At 43.5% G+C, this 20768-nt stretch overlaps 2 protein-coding genes, 1 long non-coding RNA gene and 1 pseudogene across 3 annotated transcripts in view; all 4 read right to left on the bottom strand.

Moving 5' to 3' along the window:
* Window positions 1-7573, bottom strand: part of LOC119357387 — a 9652-nt gene extending 2079 nt beyond the window's left edge. The window contains exons 1-9 of the mRNA XM_037624365.1: window positions 7245-7573; window positions 4236-4306; window positions 3816-3878; window positions 3417-3574; window positions 2863-3124; window positions 2534-2762; window positions 2267-2417; window positions 1937-2161; window positions 393-485 (exon numbers count right to left, since the gene is read on the bottom strand). Of these exons, the coding sequence (XP_037480262.1) occupies window positions 393-485; window positions 1937-2161; window positions 2267-2417; window positions 2534-2762; window positions 2863-3124; window positions 3417-3574; window positions 3816-3878; window positions 4236-4306; window positions 7245-7573 (1581 nt within the window). The remainder of the gene's footprint in view (window positions 1-392; window positions 486-1936; window positions 2162-2266; window positions 2418-2533; window positions 2763-2862; window positions 3125-3416; window positions 3575-3815; window positions 3879-4235; window positions 4307-7244) is intronic.
* A 3355-nt stretch (window positions 7574-10928) lies between these two features.
* Window positions 10929-12351, bottom strand: LOC119357386 (annotated as a pseudogene).
* Window positions 12352-13790: 1439 nt separating this feature from the next.
* LOC119357384 lies at window positions 13791-15843 on the bottom strand. Its single transcript, XM_037624364.1, has 2 exons — window positions 14406-15843; window positions 13791-13849 (listed from the first exon to the last, which is right to left on the bottom strand). Exons 1-2 carry the CDS (start codon window positions 15841-15843, stop codon window positions 13791-13793), a joined length of 1497 nt encoding a protein of 498 aa, XP_037480261.1.
* A 4107-nt stretch (window positions 15844-19950) lies between these two features.
* Window positions 19951-20753, bottom strand: LOC119352721. The gene is made up of 3 exons (XR_005170220.1): window positions 20705-20753; window positions 20323-20465; window positions 19951-20231 (listed from the first exon to the last, which is right to left on the bottom strand). It is a non-coding gene; the product is annotated as an uncharacterized LOC119352721 (long non-coding RNA).
* Between the last annotated feature and the right edge of the window lie 15 nt (window positions 20754-20768).

The following is a 20768-nucleotide window of genomic DNA, read 5'->3' as shown; positions in this document are numbered from 1 at the left end:
TACCCATGGCTTCGATCAGTACTGGGAACGGTCCTTGGGTCCTATCCAGGATATCCAATAAGACCCATGATAGTTCCGCTCCACTGTCTGATGACAAAAATCAACAATTTGTTCCTACCCTCTTGCAACCTATATTCTTATGCATACACGTTGAAACTATTGCACATGGCTTGCAAATGGACACTAGGTGAAAACTGACTTTTTGAGCTCTTAATACATCGATTCAATTGTGTGCTGAGGCTGTTTCGTTTCTGTGCATCATGATATGTCGACATTGGTGGTTAAAATATTGGACAGATGCAATGGTTTCATGTGAAAACGAGATTAATAAAAATTACCATCATCCCGTAATATACATTGAGGCCTGTACTTCCATTACCAAGGGAACTTACCTCAAATGATGTGTTCACTTGCCCTCGATGTACATAATCCAGCGTTTCCTTGGCATCCCTAATTAGGAACTCTCTTTCCTGGTCACTATTTATCTGTGATAAAAAAAGTTCAGAAAGTTAAAAATCAAACTGTATTCGAGTCCACTGGGAGTCTGATATATTACTTATGTTATCACTCTAACACAATACTCAACAAATCATATATACCTAAGAGAGTCATCTCCACTAACTTATTTATCTCAACATGCAAGCATGTCACCTTACCATACAACTATGAATGGGATAAGGCCCACCTCAACATGCAATAATGCATGGGAAAAGACCCATCACAACATTCAACTATGCATGGGCTACTCAGTTTTGCCACTAGAAATTTCAACTGCTCAAAAATGCCATCGCTTAATTAGACACATGCTCAAAAATGCCACTAAACACCATTATTGTGATCTCAAATCTCTTTTGCCATGTTATAATGACATAAATACCTATGAACCAACATGCCAGCTCTCCCTCTATCTCACTACAATAAAGTATGGGGCCCACTTGATCCCAACAGCATTCTTATTTTCCTATAAAATTATTCGCTGGGTTACTCCTGACAAGTGGGGCCACACATATCATTGTGAGATAGAGAGAACTGACATGTGGGTCTAGGCTTATTTTTGTCATAGAACATGGTCAACGGGTTTGACGTAAAAATAACAATGTCTAATGGCATTTTTGAGAAAACATCTAACAGAATGATGGCATTTTTGAGATATCTAATGGCATTTTTGAGCAAGCATCTCACGGATTGATGGCATTTTTGAGCAGTTGTAACTTCTAATGACAAAACTGAGTAGTGGGACACAACTAGTGGCATAAATGATAAAAACCCTATATTCAAATATTGTTACAACAATGCATAATCAAATATAATAATTCATATGTAATTTTAATTTTTGTTCTGATGTTATCAACCTAAATTTTCATCAATCAATTCCCACAACGATGTGCAGGGTATCCTCTAGTTCATCTAATACGCATTGCTAACATGACCTTTCCTTGCAGAACAAATGTGAATCTTGTATGTTAACGAGTTACTATCAGTCCCTGGTGTTAAAATTGGTGTAACCCTATGTATACTGGATCTTAACAATAAGCGCAAAGAATCCAACAGATGAGCTACCTACACCAGTCCAATTGCGTGAAAGCCAATACACAGAGAAAATTGCTAACCCCTAGGCTTTTATTCCCTCCCTCGCATTACTGAACAAGCACACATCACATTAATGCAGCCGTATGCAAATCTGGAAATTTGATGGAACTGTTCTTGGGAGCTAAACCGTGTCTAGAAAGCGGAAGAGGAGGGAAACAATTACACCTAAGATAAAGGGGCGGACAGAAAACCCATATGTTGCAATATTTTACTGCATAAAGGCTGATTACTAGTATAGTTAATTTTTTACCATTGTCTGAATTAATGAAGCCCTCCCTTCCTCCCTTTGGAATGAAAAATAGAAAATCATAGTAAGAAACAATTGTGCCATCATTAGTGATCACACCTTGTTCATCGATGACCCTGTGTGATTCATTGAAGCGCCAGGGACTTGTATTGCAATCTCCGTCTCATTCAAAACATTAATGATTTCCCCTATACTTGGTCTTTTGTGTCGATCTGCATCCACACAATTTAAAGCTATTTCGATGCATCTCTTTACTTGTTTGGAATATGGCTCCAACGCATGAACCAGCGTTGTTTGTAGCTTAGTGTTCCAGTAAGCATGTACCTACCAGTGTGGAACATAAAGCATGGGTATTATATCAAATATATGGAGGCATTATTAATGAAATATTTACTACTTATCTCAATAAAGAAGAACTGTTACTCTTACAATCTCTATGAATTGTTGGGGAGACATTTCAGCACTTCGAAAGTACGCCGTTGGTCCTGCCATTATCTTTATAATTACCACACCCAAACTGAATATGTCAAACTTAATGGAGATTATATAGGCGTCTATATATTCCGGTGGTACATACCCACTGCATGATAAAATGACACATTATATATGTTACTGAAATACATAGTTATTCTCCTACTTGTTGCAGAGTAGTGTGTGTCTATATTTTTTGAAATTCACATGGATGAGTAGGCTTACCGTGTTCCTATGTCACTTTTTGTGAATTTTGACTGTTCTCCTACGAAGAGCCTTGACAAGCCAAAATCCGCGATTTTGGGCACCATATTTTCATCTAGCAGTACATTGGCTGGTTTTAAATCCAAATGATACATAGGAGTTTGCAATTCCTCATGAAGATATTTCAAACCCTGACAAATTCCTTTAATTATTGCATAGCGTGTGCACCAATCACGTTCCTTAGATTCATCTGCACCAACAAACAACGCGCACCCTCAAAAACTATATGCTATGAACGATTGATTAAAGTGGTATCTTATGATACAAGTAGAACCCCGTGTATCTCATACCAGTAAGAAATTTGTCAAGGCTTCCATTTTGCATATATTCAAAGCAAAGTGCTCTCTGTGTAATGTCAGCCAAGACCAGGTCACCATTATAAGGTAGGAATTCTCGCCGAGTTTCATGACTATAGCCAACTAACCGCACAATATTTTTGTGTTGCAGATTTGCGAGATTGTGATACTCCTTCTCAAATTGCTCATCTTCAAGTCCTGGAATGTAATTATGAAGAAGCTTCACAGCAATCCATTCCTCATCTGTATGCTGTCCCTATTCAACATAGAAATCCATGCATGGTTTAAAGTTCTGTGTGCAGCTATATATGCAACATTTTTAAGCTGAAATTTGTGCATACTCATGTTTATTTATCTAGGGACCCATATTAAAGTCTCAACTCTCAAGATAATTTATAAGGATGAGGTCATGTTACACTCTGAATAAAAGAAAAACCTAACAGTGCAGAGAATGACGACTTATTCACCACACGTTTGTTTGTCAGCACAGACCTTGTCCAACTATATGAAATTGTAGCTAGAAATCTTGCATTGGTTTCAAACTGTACCTTATAAACATTTCCGAATGATCCAGCGCCAATTTTCATGTCCGCAGAGAAATTTTTTGTAATTTCATTTAATAACTGGAACAACATAACCCTTGGCACTGCACTTACATCGTCCATGTTATTCCTTTCTCTGGTAGAGAATGAACCCAAATGGTTACCTGAAGAGGAAAATCAATGTCTATATTTTACAGGTAGAACTGCTTTCTTTCCTAGTTGACCTCCCTCAAATGACCAATTGAGCTTGCACGATATCTGATAAGTCTGACTGATGTATCAAAACACAACGACAATATATGATACAAGGTTCTGTTTGGAGGAAGGAAATTTGAATGAAAAGCTACTAGATTGTCAGTAATGCTGCAATGGGAACGATGGAGTGAATACCTACTTGATACTTGCCTGTGGGGTGATAGTGATATGCAGAACAAGCAAGAAGTTGGAAACTGCTATGGAGTTCCAAATCTGCATCGGACAACAAAGATGCAAAATTTATGTTAAGATCCATGTTGACCCAAGTTAGATCTGAAGTTCTGGACACATTATATAGTTGGAACCAACTTGAAGCGAATCCAAGACTAATCTAACAGACGAGTCGAGGATGAAAATTGAGGTGAATGAGTTGGAAAACACAATACACAGAGTGCTGGCTATAGACATGTTGAACAGAGCTATAGAAGATTATTCAGAACATCTTGCGGCGGGGTCAGGATTCAAAATCTGTGGGGTCAAGCTTTAACATTACACGCCAGTCAGTATCTTTATTCACTAAAGAGCAATAAAGCTAAGAGTAAAGACCTGCTCAGCACCGAATATCTGAACCTGCTGGGTTGCTCGCGCCCTCTGCGTCTCGCGAGCGGACGAGCGGCGGCTCGGCGTTACGGGATGGCCGGCTGAGCAAGTGGCAACGCGGCTGCCGTCAGTCGGCAAGCCCTGGCTGTGGCTTGCGGCGCTCGCACGCTGCTGCCGCCTTCGCTCCTCGATGTCTCCCTGTCTCCCCGGCAGCCTGATTTGCTAGTTTGTATGAGGTAGAGAAATGGGGACTGAGTGTGCACGGGAAGAGAGAGAAAGATGTAGAAAGAGATTGGGGATTCGGATGATTGGGTTGGGAGAGAAAGCGAGCGGCGCTAGGTAATTGTGCTAGCTGGACTCCAATTAGTAGCAGTAGGTGTTGGTTTTGTGGCAGCTAGCTAGCCAAGTCCCGTGTCTGATTGGGTTACCTTTGTTTCCAGCAAGTTGAGCCACTTGCTCTGTCCATTTGTGCTCTCCAGCCGCCTTTATGAATGGAATTTTTCTTCACATGCAAACAATCTTGACTAGTAGCCAGCTGCAAGTGGATATACGGTTAAGTTTGTTTAAAAACCTAGAAAGTCTATATCTATGGCAATAAGACGAATGATTCCCTCGATTAGCTATGCTCTGATGGCTAAAAGCATATACAACTGGACCCCTCAAATCCCCCTATACGTCCGAGCAAACGGCCCGTTCACAGTCGGATCATGAAATTGACTCCCAACCAGATCCCTCAAACTCATCTAAATGTACGGACTGTCCGGCACCCCAAAACCTACCCCATATCTAGGGTGGCCAGGACACGTCGGACCAGCCCACTTTGGCCAACCCCATTCCCACAAAAGCCCAACCCTGGACCCCTAGACCAATGACAACACTCTCAACCGCTCCACTTGTTGTCTCCTCCCCTTCCTACCCCGGACCAAACTCTCCCCTCCATGCCCCCACCTCTCCCCACGGCCAGCCCCAGCAGCGAGTCGGAACGAATCATCTGCTGAGGGATTGTGGAGGAGGACAAGGAGCTCTGCGTCGTCGGACAAGGAGCTCTCGTTTGTGGGAAGTTCCACGACGTCCTCATCGTCCACCGGGATGAAAGCAGCATCTGCAAGCGTAATTTATCTGCACCGTCGTGTCGGCCACCTTTGCACCCACTCCTCATAGCCACTGTCTGCTCATGTCGCGTCAGGCACCTTAATGGACCCCACGGTAGATGCTGGAGTCTGAGGCGCGGGCGTCGACTCAGCTCGCCTGGGAGAAGGTACGAAAGGGAGCTACCAAATCTAGCAGATGCGGTTGTGCCCCCATCAACCGCTTGTCGCCCTATGACAAAGAGGACAAGCTCCTTCGTGAGGTCCTTAACCACTTGTTGACCAGTGCGGAGATGGACACCGCCCGCTGTCACAAGAACGCGCAAGCCTTGTAGGTGGGCATCAAGGCGTCATAGCAGATGGCCACTGAGAAAGAGGTGGCCGCGGCCAAAGCCTGCTGCCTCGCTATGGACCAGGTCCGCGCGGTCAGACGTCTCGCCGGCCCACCCTGCACCTAGTCCACTCCTTCGTCACCGACTACAGCTCCCCCGACTCTGACGGCCCCTCTAATGCTGACCCTACCCGTCTTTTCCACGTACTATAACCGCCACCGCCGAGACGACAAGGGGAGGGGAAGGTGCCGCGCTGGTGAATTGTGTCTTGTCATGTTTTTAAATTCATGTATATATCTATGTGATGAACTTTTTACCCTTTTGGTTATCCGAAGATAATGATCTTTTGGTTGTCCTGTGAAATGTGGATGAATCCACTATGTTCTATATATGCTCTTAATTAATTCCATGTGCATGGATTTGTATAGATTTGAGGGATGGTAAATGAGGGGTCGACTGCGGACAGGATACATGAGATGCGAGCCCATGTTGTCCGCGGATGTATGTAGGTGGCAAATTTGTCAATCCTGGATGTAGATACCCTAACAGCAAGGTATTGATTAAAAAAGCTAACTAGCTAGATAATCACAGTTAATTTACTATATGATGCTAGCAAGATGCCCCATTTTACTCCCTCCACCCATAATATAAGATTGTTTTTCAGGCTACCAAAGTTTGGAAAACAATTTTATATTGTGGGAAGAAGGGAGTATTATTTAACAACTACTCTCTCTGTCCAAAAAAGTTTGTCCCTCAAATGAATGTATCTTTTTTTTTAGAAAAGGAGGATGACCCCCGGCCTCTGCATCTGGGAAATGCATACGGCCACTTTATTGATTATTCTCGAGGACCTTACAAAGTACTACAACAATGTGCCTGAAGCCACCATCTTGGCAACATATGCCGCTACTCCTATCCAATATGATGAAGGGGTGCTAGCTGGGCCACTACCCAAACCACTCACCTAAGCCTAACATCAAAAGCCGGAAGCCGAAACTCATTCGGAAGCCCCAGCCGAGCCACATACCGGGTCTGGGGCACAATCTGATCAGACGCACTCGTGTGTCGTCGCCGCCATTTTCCACAGGTCTTCAGATCATATTGAGGCTTCTACCTTGTCTGGCCACTCTGCCATCAACGTCACCATGATGCCAGATAGCAACCTCCTCCTGCGCGAGTCCAGCACCGCGCATCGGGCGCCGAGTATCCACTGCACCACGCCGCCGAGATCCGTCGTCATCAATGTGCAGGATGAAGCACCGCTCCACCAAAAAACCGTCCACTGGACCCTCGAACCCGTGTACGCCTCCAAGAATGACGCCCCCAAGGAGGAAACCACACCAACGCGCCGCCGTCATCTGATCTACTGATCTAGGGTTTCCCCCGGAGGTAGCGGATAGAGGTCTGGAGCTTCTCCACGGTGAGGCCTTCAAGAAGGTAATGACACGAAAAAGTGCCGCCAACGCCGGTCTTGGCATCAAGCCAAGAACTAGGTTTTCACCCGGATCCGCTGAAGGAACCGCCAACCAGCATCGTGTGCACAGGTCGCCGCCGATCTGAGCCGCCACACATTGAGGTCGCGCTGGTCAGATCAGATCTGTCCGGAGGGCAACCCACACATGGCGCCGACCCAACCCAGGCTCTCCATGCCGCCAAGGGCCAGAGGCGCCGGGGCCTCCACCACGCGCAGCCGCCCTGCCACCCACGCGGCCCAGGACGGCCAGCACCGCCACATCCTGTCGACGGCGCGCGCCCACCAGATCCGAGCAGAGCGCCCCGATCCGCCGCCAAAACGTTCAGCCGCCGCTCCTCCGCCGCAAGGAAGAGAGGAGGGGACCGCCGCCCCAGCATCCAGCGCCACCGCGCCATAGAAGAGGCCGGAGGGCCAGATCCATGCCGGCGCGCCGTCCAGGGCTGACCTCCATGCGTGACGGGAGAGGAAAGGCATGCCGCTACCGGCAACAGCACGGGCTTTGCCCGGCGGGGAAGCTCGACGGCAGCGAGGGGGAAGGAGCAGGAAGGGGGTGGCGGCGGCGGCGGGGTTAGGTCACCCGAACCGCCCCCTGGAGAGCGACGCGGGTGATGTTTCAGATGATCAAATGGATGTATCTAGCATCAAGTTAGTACTACATACATCCATTTGAGGGACAAGTTTGGGACAAACTTTTTCGAACGAAGAGAGTACCTTACAAATATGTCATCATTAAGCCCATGTGATGCGATGCGATAGGGATAGGGTTAGCTTGAGAGTTGGGACAACCAAAATATAGTCTACTGCAAAGGAAGCCTTCATTCATCTGTTCTCAAGTCTTCAAGTATAGTACTAGTCGCTAGCTATTGATCTGAACGCGCAAAGGTTTTACAAAGTTCCACTTGCTCTCTCTGCCCTTATCTGATTGGACCAAAATACTATTAAAATTTTGCTTGACATGTGAGAAGGTTCTGAGTACTTCTGACCAAAAAATTGTTCAAGGAGATCCAATCTAGTGGCCGGCTGCAAGTGGATTTCACAATTTTCCAGCCAATTGAAAAGCTACAGATTTTGATCGACGCGGTTTGTTTGCAAAAAGGATGAAAATTCGTGCCTAAAATTGAACTGCAAAGCAAACTACAGATTCAAAGTGAAGGGCGCACCATACTTCCTCGACCAGTGCGGCCGCGGGCAAACATCCTCCTCGCCGGACTTGCTTTGTAGAGGTCGGAGAAGCGCCCGACTAGCTGCAAGGTCGTGGGGGCGCCAACAAATGTGCAGCCTCCGCAATCTTCATGCTCAAGATCTCACACCGCCGCGATGGCTTGCCGCGATCCTATCGAAGAGATCGGCGTGACGCCGCCACTGCCGACGGGAAGGAGAGACAAGTAGGCTCAATAGACTAGAGTCTTTTTTTAAGACTGACCACAACATTCCGGAACCGGATCCTCCAACATTCACAAGGAAAGTCACCATGCTATAGTGCTAGTCCAGTATAAATTCAAAAAGAAAAGTTAGGGACTGTTAGCAGGTTGTTTACTGTAGATATAAATAATTAAAAATTAATTTTATTTCGCCATCAATTTCTTTGTATGCAGTTACTATAAATGTACATATTAGATCATCAATTTACAAATTAATTTAAGTCATTTTATCCTTAATCATATGGATAGAAAGAAGGAAAGTTAGGATACTGTAGCTTCTGTAACATTCCTTATCAATGTTAGAGGATCCGGTTCCCAACATTCCAGGCCCACAAGGTTTAGGCCTAATTTCGCCGATGCACATAACTTAACTCATTTTTTTTCCTATGCTTCACTCCTTTGAAATTAAATATCCTATTTTTATGGTTTCCCTCCACTTTATACCTATATGAATAAAAGAGGACCTAAGTATCTCAACTAGCCGTTGTACCGCATGAACACAAGTATACACGGTTACTCGAATATAATTAGTAAATATTTAATTATGTTTGTCTCCTGACTATCTTTAACGAGATATGCACATGACACTGCTAAGAGAGTTAGAAAAGCTCATAACTCATGCATCAAGTTCCACAAACCTATCAATATTGAAGAGGGAAGTGGACTTGTTTGCCATGATAGAAGATGAGTCGCCTGAAGAGTTATATACTAGACACAACGATCTTGTCATTGAGATCGAAGGACACAAGTGTGACTAGATGAATGATGTCTTTGTTGCTGAGAATTGGATCCCGTCGATTATGCCAACTTATGCAAGCATGGTATTCCACACTGAACAACAACGAGATTAATTACCAGACACTCACCTCCGATGATCTTCTCGCTATGGTTTGTCACTCATAGGAACATGGCAAGGACCGTTGAGAATATGTGTGCTAATGCTCTATGAAACCTTTGACCCAAAGCCAATCTCGTGCAAGTTCAAGATCGAGCAGAGAATTAGAAGAAAATTAACCTACTCCAACGAGGAAGGAATGAACAAGATGACTCTCATAGTGAAAACATATGGCAAGATGATGGGCAAGAACAATGTTCAAGGGAGTAAGAGTTACTCCAACAAGAACAAGAAGGCCATTGATATGTATTGATACCATTGTGGCAATTTGGATCACTTCAACGTCAACCAGTGGCGTAGCCAGGGCTGGGCTATGCCCTGGGCCAGCCCTCGTAGCTACAGTACCTATGACGGCTACAATACCGAAAATAGCTACAGTATACAAAGGATTGTAGAGCCACATCCCAGGCCACATGGCCCTAGTATCCTGGGGCCTGGCTATGCCCCTGACGTCAAGCATGCTTTAAAGAATGACAAGAAGGAAAAGAAGGATGATAAGAGGTTCAAGAAGAAGGCCTTCTATAATGATGACAAGCCCTGCAAAAAGAACATGTAAGCCGACTTCATGTTATGTGTGATTTTTTGTAAGGTTCATTAAATTCATTTCAAAAAGAAAATGGCGCATGTGCCTAGGAAAACTGGTGCCGGAGTCCATTTCTTGGTTGGAAGAATTTTGAGAATACCTATGATGTGTGGGACCTAGCCAACAAAGGTCATACTCCAGTTGGGCCCAATGGTCAGTGCCTACCAGCAACGATGAATCGAGCCTCAATCTCCTGGAAGAAAATCTTATATGACCTGGTTGTACACACCGTCTCATGAGACCCCATCGATTAGATGACGCGTGGCTTCACAAATCTCAAAGCAACAAAGAACGCATCATCGTCTGCTTTGAGATTTGCGAAGCCACGTGTCATATCATCAATAGGGTATCAGGAGATGATACGTACAACCAGGTTGTATAAGATTTTCTCCTCCACAAACCACCATGGCGGCGGCAGCGCTGAGTCCACCGGCAAGCCGCGCAGCCGAGCACCTAGCACCGTTGTCGCACCTCTCCCGGAGCCATGGTGCTGGCTCAAGTCAAGTGCGGAGACAGTGGGAGGGGAGCCGCCTAGGTCGACTTCGAGATCCGCAAGGGATCACGCCGCGCATGGGAGCCTCGCCTACGGCAACCTACGCGGACGCGGTGCTCTGCCACTTCTTCGTTATCCTCGGTAATTTGAATTTAAACTGGTTTCCTTCTCTAAAATCTGGCTAAGTCTGTGGATTTTGGGGAGGCGCTACTGTGGGAAGGATCCTGGCTCATAGTAGTTCACATAATCTAATCTAATTCTGTAGAGGCATACTGTGATCTCAACCGAGAATCTGAGATTTCTCATATGTTTAGTCGAATGGTATATAATCACTCCATAAAATACTTTATATGGCCATGCCAATGCATACGTTTCTCATGTATCAGAAAATACAACAATAGTTAAATTACACAAGTTCTCCATCAAAATTAAATTGGCTATCGACGTCGCTTCCTCCCTGGCAAGGTACTACCATCATGTGTATCCTGAGCATGACTTGTAGCAAAACAAGCAAATGAATTATGAGGCGGTATCCTTGATTCCCATGAAACTATAATAAAGTCCCCTTTTGGTCTAACGGTAGGGTCTGTTAGAAGTTCCCCAAACGTCACACTTCGCAGTTCCTTGCTTGAAACATTATTTGTATAAGGTCTCACGCTAAGTGGATCCAAAGCAAGGTTCGTTACAACCACTGGATGGCCTTATTGTATAAGTATGGCTGGGTTGACACTGCTATAACTGGAGAGGTTTCTTTTAACATATCTTATTCCCTTGTCCAATATGCTACGCCAAAACTGAACATATCCGCGAACACATTTGCTGAGGTAAGTGAACATTGAGCATCGTGCACTAACATGGCAAATTCATCTGCTATCTGTACTAGCCGTGGATGTTCTTCAGGGTCTACACTTCCGAATGTCAGTGTCTTGAAAAGGTACCTCAACTCATCATAAGACATAGCAGTAAGGAAAATTGGTTTCACCAATCCAAATCGGGCTAATCTGTTAAGTTTATTTATGATGACGATCTTGTTTCCTTTGCCCATTCTTATGAAAAATGAGTGAATCTTTTCCACTCATCGTCATCTACATCAGAAGCAAACTCAATAACTACCAACATCATTCCTTCCATAGTCTTTCCATGGTCAAGTATTGTATCTCCATTCAATTTCATAATAGAGGAGAAGCGTGAGCGAGCCCTTTCGTCGCCACACGCATGAGCAACCAATGTTTTCTTTTCAACTCCAACACCACCTATGATCGGAAGAACTGCCAGTGCATGATTACTAGGAGGTTCGTTGTGCTGCAACAAGAAGCGCAAGAGCTTTTGCTTCTCAGTGTGTCGGCCGAACCTGAAGTTGTCAGTATAAAGATAAACATCGTATGGCCTTCGATACATGCGCTCGCATCCACTGAGAAGAACAATAAATTCGGCCATGTTAGCAATAGCAATTTCTAAACTTTCCAAGGCATCATGTGACTCAAGGCATGTGGCCTTATCATTTGTTGTTCGAGAGCGCTTGGGTAAATATAATCCGCTTCCAGATGAGTCATTGATGCTAACCTCGTCGAAGCCTTCGCTGTCTCGGAGGGCACGGTACCTCGAGTTGTCCAGAGCACCATATCCTCGCTACATGGCCTCTGAGAGCGTCTTGAGCTGCATCATCATCCCAGAGTTGATTATGTATCGTGTGTCTGCCTCCTCAACGATGGTGCCAGCTCTCATCAGCAGGTGTTGTAACCTCTCCAGCACCTTCTCCTCCTCTGATTGGGCATGCCTCAAGGAGTTGCACTTGTTCATCAGGAAGGAGATGAACTGGCTCACGAGTTCACCTACAACTGCAGACATGGCAACCTCCATGGCCAGGATTGATGGTGTAAGTTGTTGGCCGTCTGTGGACAAATTTAACTAGACTGGCCTCTGCCAAGTCTTGCAGAGCCTATTGGCAAAATAGAAAAGTCTCAAGGGATGATTTGACTACAGCAAGTGGGTTGGTGACACACGCATACTTGTCTAGTTTAATTAAATGTCCAAAGATGTGACAAGGAGAAGCCAACTTTCCAAGCAGCATGAAAAAAGTTGGCCAATATTTATAATACTCACAGTAGGTAGGTAGGTCCAAATTGATTATGGTTCCATACAAAATGTATATTTTATTATCTTTCGTGGACTCCTTTTACATTTTACATGTGAGGGAATTACTGGCATCACAATACCTTGCAGTCTACTCTAGCAAAGTTTGACCATGGAAATTGTTTAAGCTTTTCCAGATGAACTTTGTGGAGAAAGCAGAACACTTCATTGGCAAGGTAATGGTATGCGGTCTTTATCTTTGTCAGTGGTTAGTCTGTACGTGAGTAGTTATCTTGTGCTAAAAAAACTCTTGCATCTTGTGCATTCTTGAGATTTCAGGCTTGACCTGATGTTGATCTCCACAACGCTAAAACTGGAATGAATAATAGTATGATGTCTGGCACTGCAGCAACGACTCATGTGCCGCAGCTCAGCTGTGTCAGCAGAGAACTCATCATCGTCACCTGGACTCCCATGTACATGAGTACTAATCATGTAAAAACTATACCACCTTATATTTTAAAACGGAGGGAGTATATAGCTTTTCCGGTACCATGCATGGAGTTACATAGCTGATTGCGGGCTTATAAGCCAACTTTAGTTAGCATAAACTTTAGTAATGCTAGTCTGGACTGTGTGATGATGATAATTTGCACATAACTCTTTCTTGTTTTCTAATTTATGTTTCATTAGTAAGCCAAGCTTCTGACATTCTCTGTGACAAGAGAGTGACACAAAAGCTAAAAGGCAAGTTCTATAGGACGGCGGTTCGACCCGCAATGTTGTATAGCACTGAGTGTTGGCCGACTAGAAGGCAACATGTTCAACAGTTAGGTTAGCCATAGATACGCATGTTGAGATGGATGTGTGGACACAAAGGAAGGACCGGGTCCGGAATGATGATATAAGAAATAGAGTTGCCGTAGCACCGACTGAAGAGAAATTTGTCCAACATCGTCTGAGATGGTTCGGTCATATTCAGCACGGACCTCCAGAAGCGTCAGTTCATAGCGGACGGCTAAAGCGTGCCGATAATGTCAAGAGAGGTCGGGGTAGACCGAACTTGATATGAGAGGAGTCCGTAAAGAGGGATGTGAAGGAGTGCAATATCACCAGAGAACTAGCCATGGACAGGGTTCGTGGAAGCTTGTTATCCATGCCAGAACCATGAGTTGGTTGCGAGATCTTATGGATTTTACTTCTAGCCTACCTTAACTTGTTTGGGACTAAAGGGTTTGTTGTTGTTGTTGTTGTTTCATTAGTAAGCCACTGTACTGTAGGGCTACTGAATAGCAAAAATTACAAAGCTGAACATGGTTCCACGTGCACCCATGTTAAAAGTAATTTTGTAAAAAATACTAGTAAAATTTTAAAAATTCTGAAATTTTGGGATATCAAACTTGGTCAACCATTCTACCCATGATGTGAAGTTTTGTGGAACCATGGTAACCTTTTTATATTCACTATTGAACGTGGATTTGGTGAATATGGTTCCACATGAACCCCCTATGAATAGTAATTTGAAAAAATAATAGAAAAAAAATCTGAATTTTTATATGGACGACCGGTATACTTGCACATGAAGTTTCACAAAGAAATGACATCCGTGGGATTCTTGAAAAAAATGACAAAAAACTCTGTTTGATGAATAGTACAGTCCGAATTGTATTTTCTTCACTAAGAATACCACAGTGTCTATAGTAGCAGTAGGTTATCTAAGAAGAGCAAGAGGGGTTGTTGGAGGATAAAACATATAAGTTCATTGTATGTCAGTTGAGTTGGAGGATAAAACATAGATTTAGTTGAATTGCCATGTATCAAAAAATTACAACAAGAGTTACATAACAAGTTCTGATGTGTATCCTGAGCATGACTTGTAACATAATTAGGAAATGATTTATGAGGGGCTATCCTTGATTCCCATGCAATTAGAGTGAAGTCTCCTTTCGGTCTAACACTAGGATCTGTTATAAGTTCCCCAAATGTCACACTTGGTAATTCCGTCTTGATTGAAATATTATCACTATAAGGTTTCATGCTAAGTGGATGCAAAGCAATGTCTGTTATGTCCACTGGATGGCCTTGTTCTATACGCATGGTTGGGTTCACACCATAAATGGAGCGGTTTCTTTTAACCATTCTTGCCGCCTTGTCCAATATACAATGCCAGAACTGAACATCGAGGTTCCTTCTCAACACATCTGTGAACATATTTGTTGCAACAAGTGAAATTTGCGAACTGTGGATCACTGTTGCAAATTCATTTGCTATTTGTACTAGCCGCGGATGTTCTGCTGGCTCTACACTTCCGAAGGCGAGTGCCTTGAAAAGGTACGTCAACTCATCATGAGATAGCGCACTTAGTAAAATTGGTTTCACCGTTCCAAACCGGGCTATTCTTTTAAGCTTACTTACAATGATCATCTTGCTTCCTCTGCCCATTCTTATGAGAAATGAGTGAAAAATATTCCAGTCATCATCACCTACATCAGAAGTGAACTCAATAACTACCAACATTATCCCAATCATGGCCCTCCCATCACCAAGTATCCCCAAAAGGCTGTCTCCATTCAAGTGCAAAATAGAGGAGAAGCGTGAACGAACCCTTTCATTGCCACACACATGAGCAACCAAAGTTTTCTTCCCAACTGCGACACCACCTATGAGCGGAAGAATGGCTAATGCATGATCACCTGAAGGATCGTTGTGCTCCAACAAGAAGCTCAAAAGCTTTTGCTTTTCAGCGTGTCGGCTAAACATGAAATTGTCGGTGTAAAGATAAACATCATATGGCTTATGGGACATGCGCTCACATCCACCCAGAAGCACAACAAACTCTGATATGTTTGCAACAGCAATTTCTAAGCTTTCCAAAGCACCATGTGAGTCGAGGCCCATGGCCTTGTTGCCTTTCTCTGCTGTTGTTCGAGAACGCTTGACTGGAATGATTAAATACAAACTGCTGCTAGATGAGTCGTTGCTGCTAACCTCGTTGAAGCTGGCACCATCTTGGAGGGCTCGGTACCTCGAGGCATCGAGGAGGCTGTGACCTCGGTACATGGCCTCCGAGAGCATCTTGAGCTGCATCATCATCCTGGAGTTTGTTATGTACCGAGTGTCCGCCTCCTCGACAATGGTGCAAGCTCTCATTAGGAGATGGTGCAACCTTTCCACCATCTTTTCCTCTGACTGCGCATGGCTTGAGTGGTACTTGTTCATCAAGAAGGAGATGAACCGGCCCACAAGTTCACTTGCAACTGCTGATACGGCAACCTCCATGGCCGGGATTGACGAGGTAAGCTGATGGTCGGTCTTTGGAAAAATGTAACAAGATGAGACTGCCAAGTCCTGAAGAGCTTAGCAAGATATAAACTGCTCCACGCAGCCTGTTTTGTTTAAACAAAGAATCGCTGGACGACTGGGTGGGTGGGTGAGTGGGTTGGTGGCTGGGTGACCTGGACCTGGAGCAGTCAACTTTTCAAGCAGCATGGAAAAGAATGGACCGACCAGTATTTGACTATCTGTAATATTCATGGTTGGTCCAAATCCATTATTGCGCCTTGCGAAAATATATATTTAATCATCTTTGCACTCTTCTTGACTTCTTTTAAATTTTACACACGTGGGAATTTGTTTTTTTTTTCAGAAGCAGCGCACAAGTCATCGTCAAGGAAATGATATGATCGCAAGTGATGATAGGAACGACAGCTCCATGGTTTAGTAATCTTTTAGAGGCACATTTGCTCTTTTGGTTTCTTCAGAACCCAATCAGTTTCTCTGTGGTCCAATTTGCGCCAGTTCAGTCTTTCATTGAAAAGCGTGCAAACAAGGCACACCACTGATCGGTTGCTCTATGTGGTTCTTAATCACCGATTTGTCCTTTTGATATTTTACATATGAGACACCTCATTTCCCATATCCTCCATGTTGTACATCCAGCGGGTTACTCATGAAGACTATTGCATCCTCATCTTATAGAACAAATAGAGAAGTGAGCTCTTATTTATTTCAGCCTTTACGAATCTCATCTATTTTGAACAGTTTGTTGTGCCAGTTCATTTTTCTGCATCTATTTGAATTTTCAATCGCCTTTGCTTGGCTGATATATCTACAAACAATTCAAGGTCATTGCTTATGATCCATGATGCGACAAGTAAAAATAAAAGGAAATAGAAATCAATGCACGAAAAAACAAAGAAACAATTCAAGGCCATTGCCTGATGCATATGATACATAATGCTTTGCCCAGATAGAGGTGCCTTGCCGACGTGCATGGTGTTCCTCATAGATGCAATTTGCTGCTGCGAGTGGTGCTCTGTTCTTCGAGATCCTCGGTAATTTGAATAGACCTGTTTAGATTTCCGAATCTTAAAAAAATATTGTCCGGTTGAGGCTCTGGCCCTGGAATTATCCGACCCGGTGCCTAGTAGATTTCGTAATCCTAACCCTATCATTGAAATTGGCAACAGTTCTTTGTGGCATCCAAATCGAAACAACAACACTGCGCAACACAGAGCTTCTTATATATATACTAGATGACCCGTTTCCTTCCTGGCGCAAGGACCTAAATTTATCCGGAATTCATTATCCTAGTAAAAATCATCTTAGTTTAGCTGCCATTCACAAGCTTGAAATTTCGTCACTGTCTTTTATTTCAGTTGAGAATATTACTGCTTAAGTCTTACTGAAGGCGCAAACATGATTCATAACAGATATAACCATGATATCAGTGAGAAGAACATTTGGGAAAAAGGCCATCCCGGAGGTGACTTGTTTTTTGGGTGTTGGGGGGGGGGGAGGGTTACATTGAACTGAATTAAGTTTTTGCGAAGCAAGCATTTTACCTCGAGGAGAAGAAAATTCAGTCTGTACAACAACATAGTTAAGTATGAGAGAATATTATAGCAGTTTGATTCATTTCCAGTAGCACGCTAAACAACTTTTGCGGCACGGCACTGAAGTTAATAGGTGAGAGCAAGTTTCTGTGACTTGGAGACACATGTGGCAGAGTCAAGTAAGGTCTTCTTGTGCAAATTTTGACCTTTGTTCTACCTATCATTGTGTATTGGCCATCCAAATTTTTTTACCTTATTGGGTGCCCTTGAGGACAAAACTAGAAAGAGCGTAGTATCATTAATTGTATGAACTAGAGCATGCTAATTTTGGTTGTGAGTGCAGAGAGCTGGGAAAGTAGTAGATAGTGGTACAAGTAGTAGCCATCTATCTATCCAAACGAACGTGAATTTTTCATCTATCTATCTAAGTAGGATACTTTTTCACTGGGAGACTGGAAATGACGAATCATTCAGAATCTACTACTTCCATGGTAAAAAAAAGTGAATGAAAGAACTTCAACACAAACTTCATCATAAGACAAAACAATTGTGCCTGAATGTTTTTAACTCCTAATCCACCCACATTTTTGGGAGTGCAAAGTGCAACTTTGTCCCACGGAACAGGCATTGTACACCAGAGCAGGTGTCGTTATATCTAACCAAAAGAAGTACCTTATTTTTTTCATCAATCCAACCAATGAGGAGAGTGTAAAAGGAAAGAACTCATGAAGTAGCTTGGGATTGAATCTAGGATAATCGAGAGTTGGACCAAGCGACCATCTTTGGTGAGGAGTAGAGCTATCCGTCCAGTGAGATAGCGATCAAATGTGTCAATGAGGGATTGGAACTGGGAAAGCAGACATTTTTTTAGAAGTTGGAAAGCAGACTGGGGAGTTCGGTAGAGAGAGGGAGTCCGAGGGATGTTTGGGGAAAATCTCCAAGTCTTGTCTGCAAATCAAGATTAAGATTTAGGAAGGTGGTTTTGTGGAAATTCATCTGGAGTCTAGTGGCAGCCACAAAGCCATCCATAACTGATTTAAGTTTCTTAGCTGCATTTAGCATGGCTCGCAAAAGGATCAGCGTGTCGTCTGTGTATTGCAGGACCGGGGTTGGCAGGTTTTACCTTATCGGGTGGTGTATTTTGTCTTTTGCATGGGAGGAGTCGATCATTCATTTGACTAGGTCAGCGATGATGATGAAGAGTGAGGGTGAAAGCAGGTCGCCTTGCGGAAGCCCCTGTTTACAGTTAATCCAAAGTCCGGGGAATCCATTTATTAGTACAGTTGTTTTGCTCGTTTGCAGGAGATTATTGATCCACTTGCATCAATTTCCAGGGAATCCTCACTTGGTAAAGATGAGGAGCAAGGAGTCTCAGCAGATTGAGTCAAACACTTTACGGGAATCTAACTTGACCACTATAGTGGGGGCTTTGCTCCTGTGGCAACAGTTTAGCAGCTAAGCGACATAGAGGAAATTTTGGGAGGTGCCTTGCTTGGTGCATGCCACCAGACGGCCATGGCAACGAGGAGGAGGAGCATCATGGTGAGAATGAGTAGGTCTTGCATGGCTTTGGGCCGGTATTGCTCTCTCACTCTTGGGTATTTATTTGCAGGCATCTCTGTGCTCTAGTGATATCAGGGGGATTGATTGTGATTGGTACTCTCAAACTGCTAAAGCGCATATCATGAAAAGCGCCAGATTTGTCATGCCTAAAAATCCGACGTTAGATTTTTAGCGTTTCCGATAATTATAGCACTATCGATGCTTTAGCGGTGCTATATAGTATTTGAAGGGGCATCACACTAAATTGTTTAATGTCATTTAACGTGCTATTGCATTAATTTAACACACTGCCACTTCAGCTACTATTTGTCATAGCCCGCTATATAAAACCTTGATCGAGACTAGCGTTGGGAGGACCTTTAGTAGGTCTTGCTTGGCTGGTCTGAGGGCAGCTGGTACCTGCAGGCTTTCTCTTGTGTCCTCTAGTTACATCGTTGGTTATGATTAGTACTCTCAAACAGCATATACATATAGTACATTCTATGAACAAATGATTGGGATCCGCATCGATTTTGTGGCCAAATTAAAGAAAATGATGATTTGGACATTCGGCGTACCTATCTTCTCATGAGTTGCCCAGCTAGACATTGATTTCTTTTCTGAACTCAACATTATCATTTAGCATGGGGTGGAATCATCTTTGAACTCAACATTATCATTTGGATGTTCGGCGTACCATATCATTCAACGAAAATTGCAGCACCTCCTCCTGCGCCTGGTACACCTTCTCCACATTGGGGTTTGACGTGTATATTTGCCACCATCACATGTAGGCTATATCTACATCTATTATATTAAAGTGGCGATCCCGTGGCTCCAGCCATTATGCCGTGTCGTGTAGACCACTTAACATTACATCATACTAGATGACCCGGTTGTGCCAATGGCGCAAGAACCGAATTAGAAATAATGTTAGTAGTGCATAAGTAGGAGATGTTACTGGAAAGATAATGCAATGTGGATTATATTACAAATCATGAAATCAATATCAGAGAACCAAATAATGTCACCACCTCTGTACTAACAACCAACATTTTAGCATAAGCAGTATCACAAGAATGTTTACTTGCACATCAGGAGTATCACAATTACAACTAAAGAGGCATTGTCCTCACTGTTGTCTCTGAGCCCTTCACAAGGAGAGTTCCAAGCCTCGCAACTTCTTCCTCCAGCTCTGCACATGACCCTCAGTTACGAACCTCGTCCCTCAGCAATTAGACTCCGGTAGTTTGCAAACTCCCATTTCCCATTGCAGATTGATTTACATGGCTACTCTCACCAATGAGAGGACCAAGCACAGAAAAGATTCAGAACTTTTGGAAGCAAAATTTATAGAGCTATGAGGTCTCTGAGCACTTACCATGCCTAATCGCATGAATCCAACAAATTTTCCAACTCAAATGCTACAAAGACCAAATGATGGTGTGAGGCAGCTCACCATATATTATCGACTCTTACAATGATAGATCCATAGATCAGCGAGGATATTCATAAATGCTTCACCTAAGAAGGCCAAGATGCCATACACACAATTAGAGCCAAAACAACACTTGAAGCAGTGGAAATAGCCATCCACTTGCTGGAGGAAATAAATGAAATAACAAGCAAGAAGAAAGCAAAATGATGTCGGCAGTGTATCAAACAATCGTACTGAAATGATCAATACACAAAAAAGGAAGCGATCTCTAGTTGTCAACGCACTGAATTTAGCATATAAATGACATGGTGACTAAAATAATTACCTTAGATCATCTTAGGAAATGTTCCAGCAAAGAAGACAATGACTTTTCCGTATCACTCATAGCA

The sequence above is a fragment of the Triticum dicoccoides genome, chromosome 2A, assembly GCF_002162155.2.
Source record: "Triticum dicoccoides isolate Atlit2015 ecotype Zavitan chromosome 2A, WEW_v2.0, whole genome shotgun sequence".
Taxonomy (NCBI): Eukaryota; Viridiplantae; Streptophyta; class Magnoliopsida; order Poales; family Poaceae; genus Triticum; species Triticum dicoccoides.
This window is presented reverse-complemented; position numbering and strand designations above follow the sequence as displayed.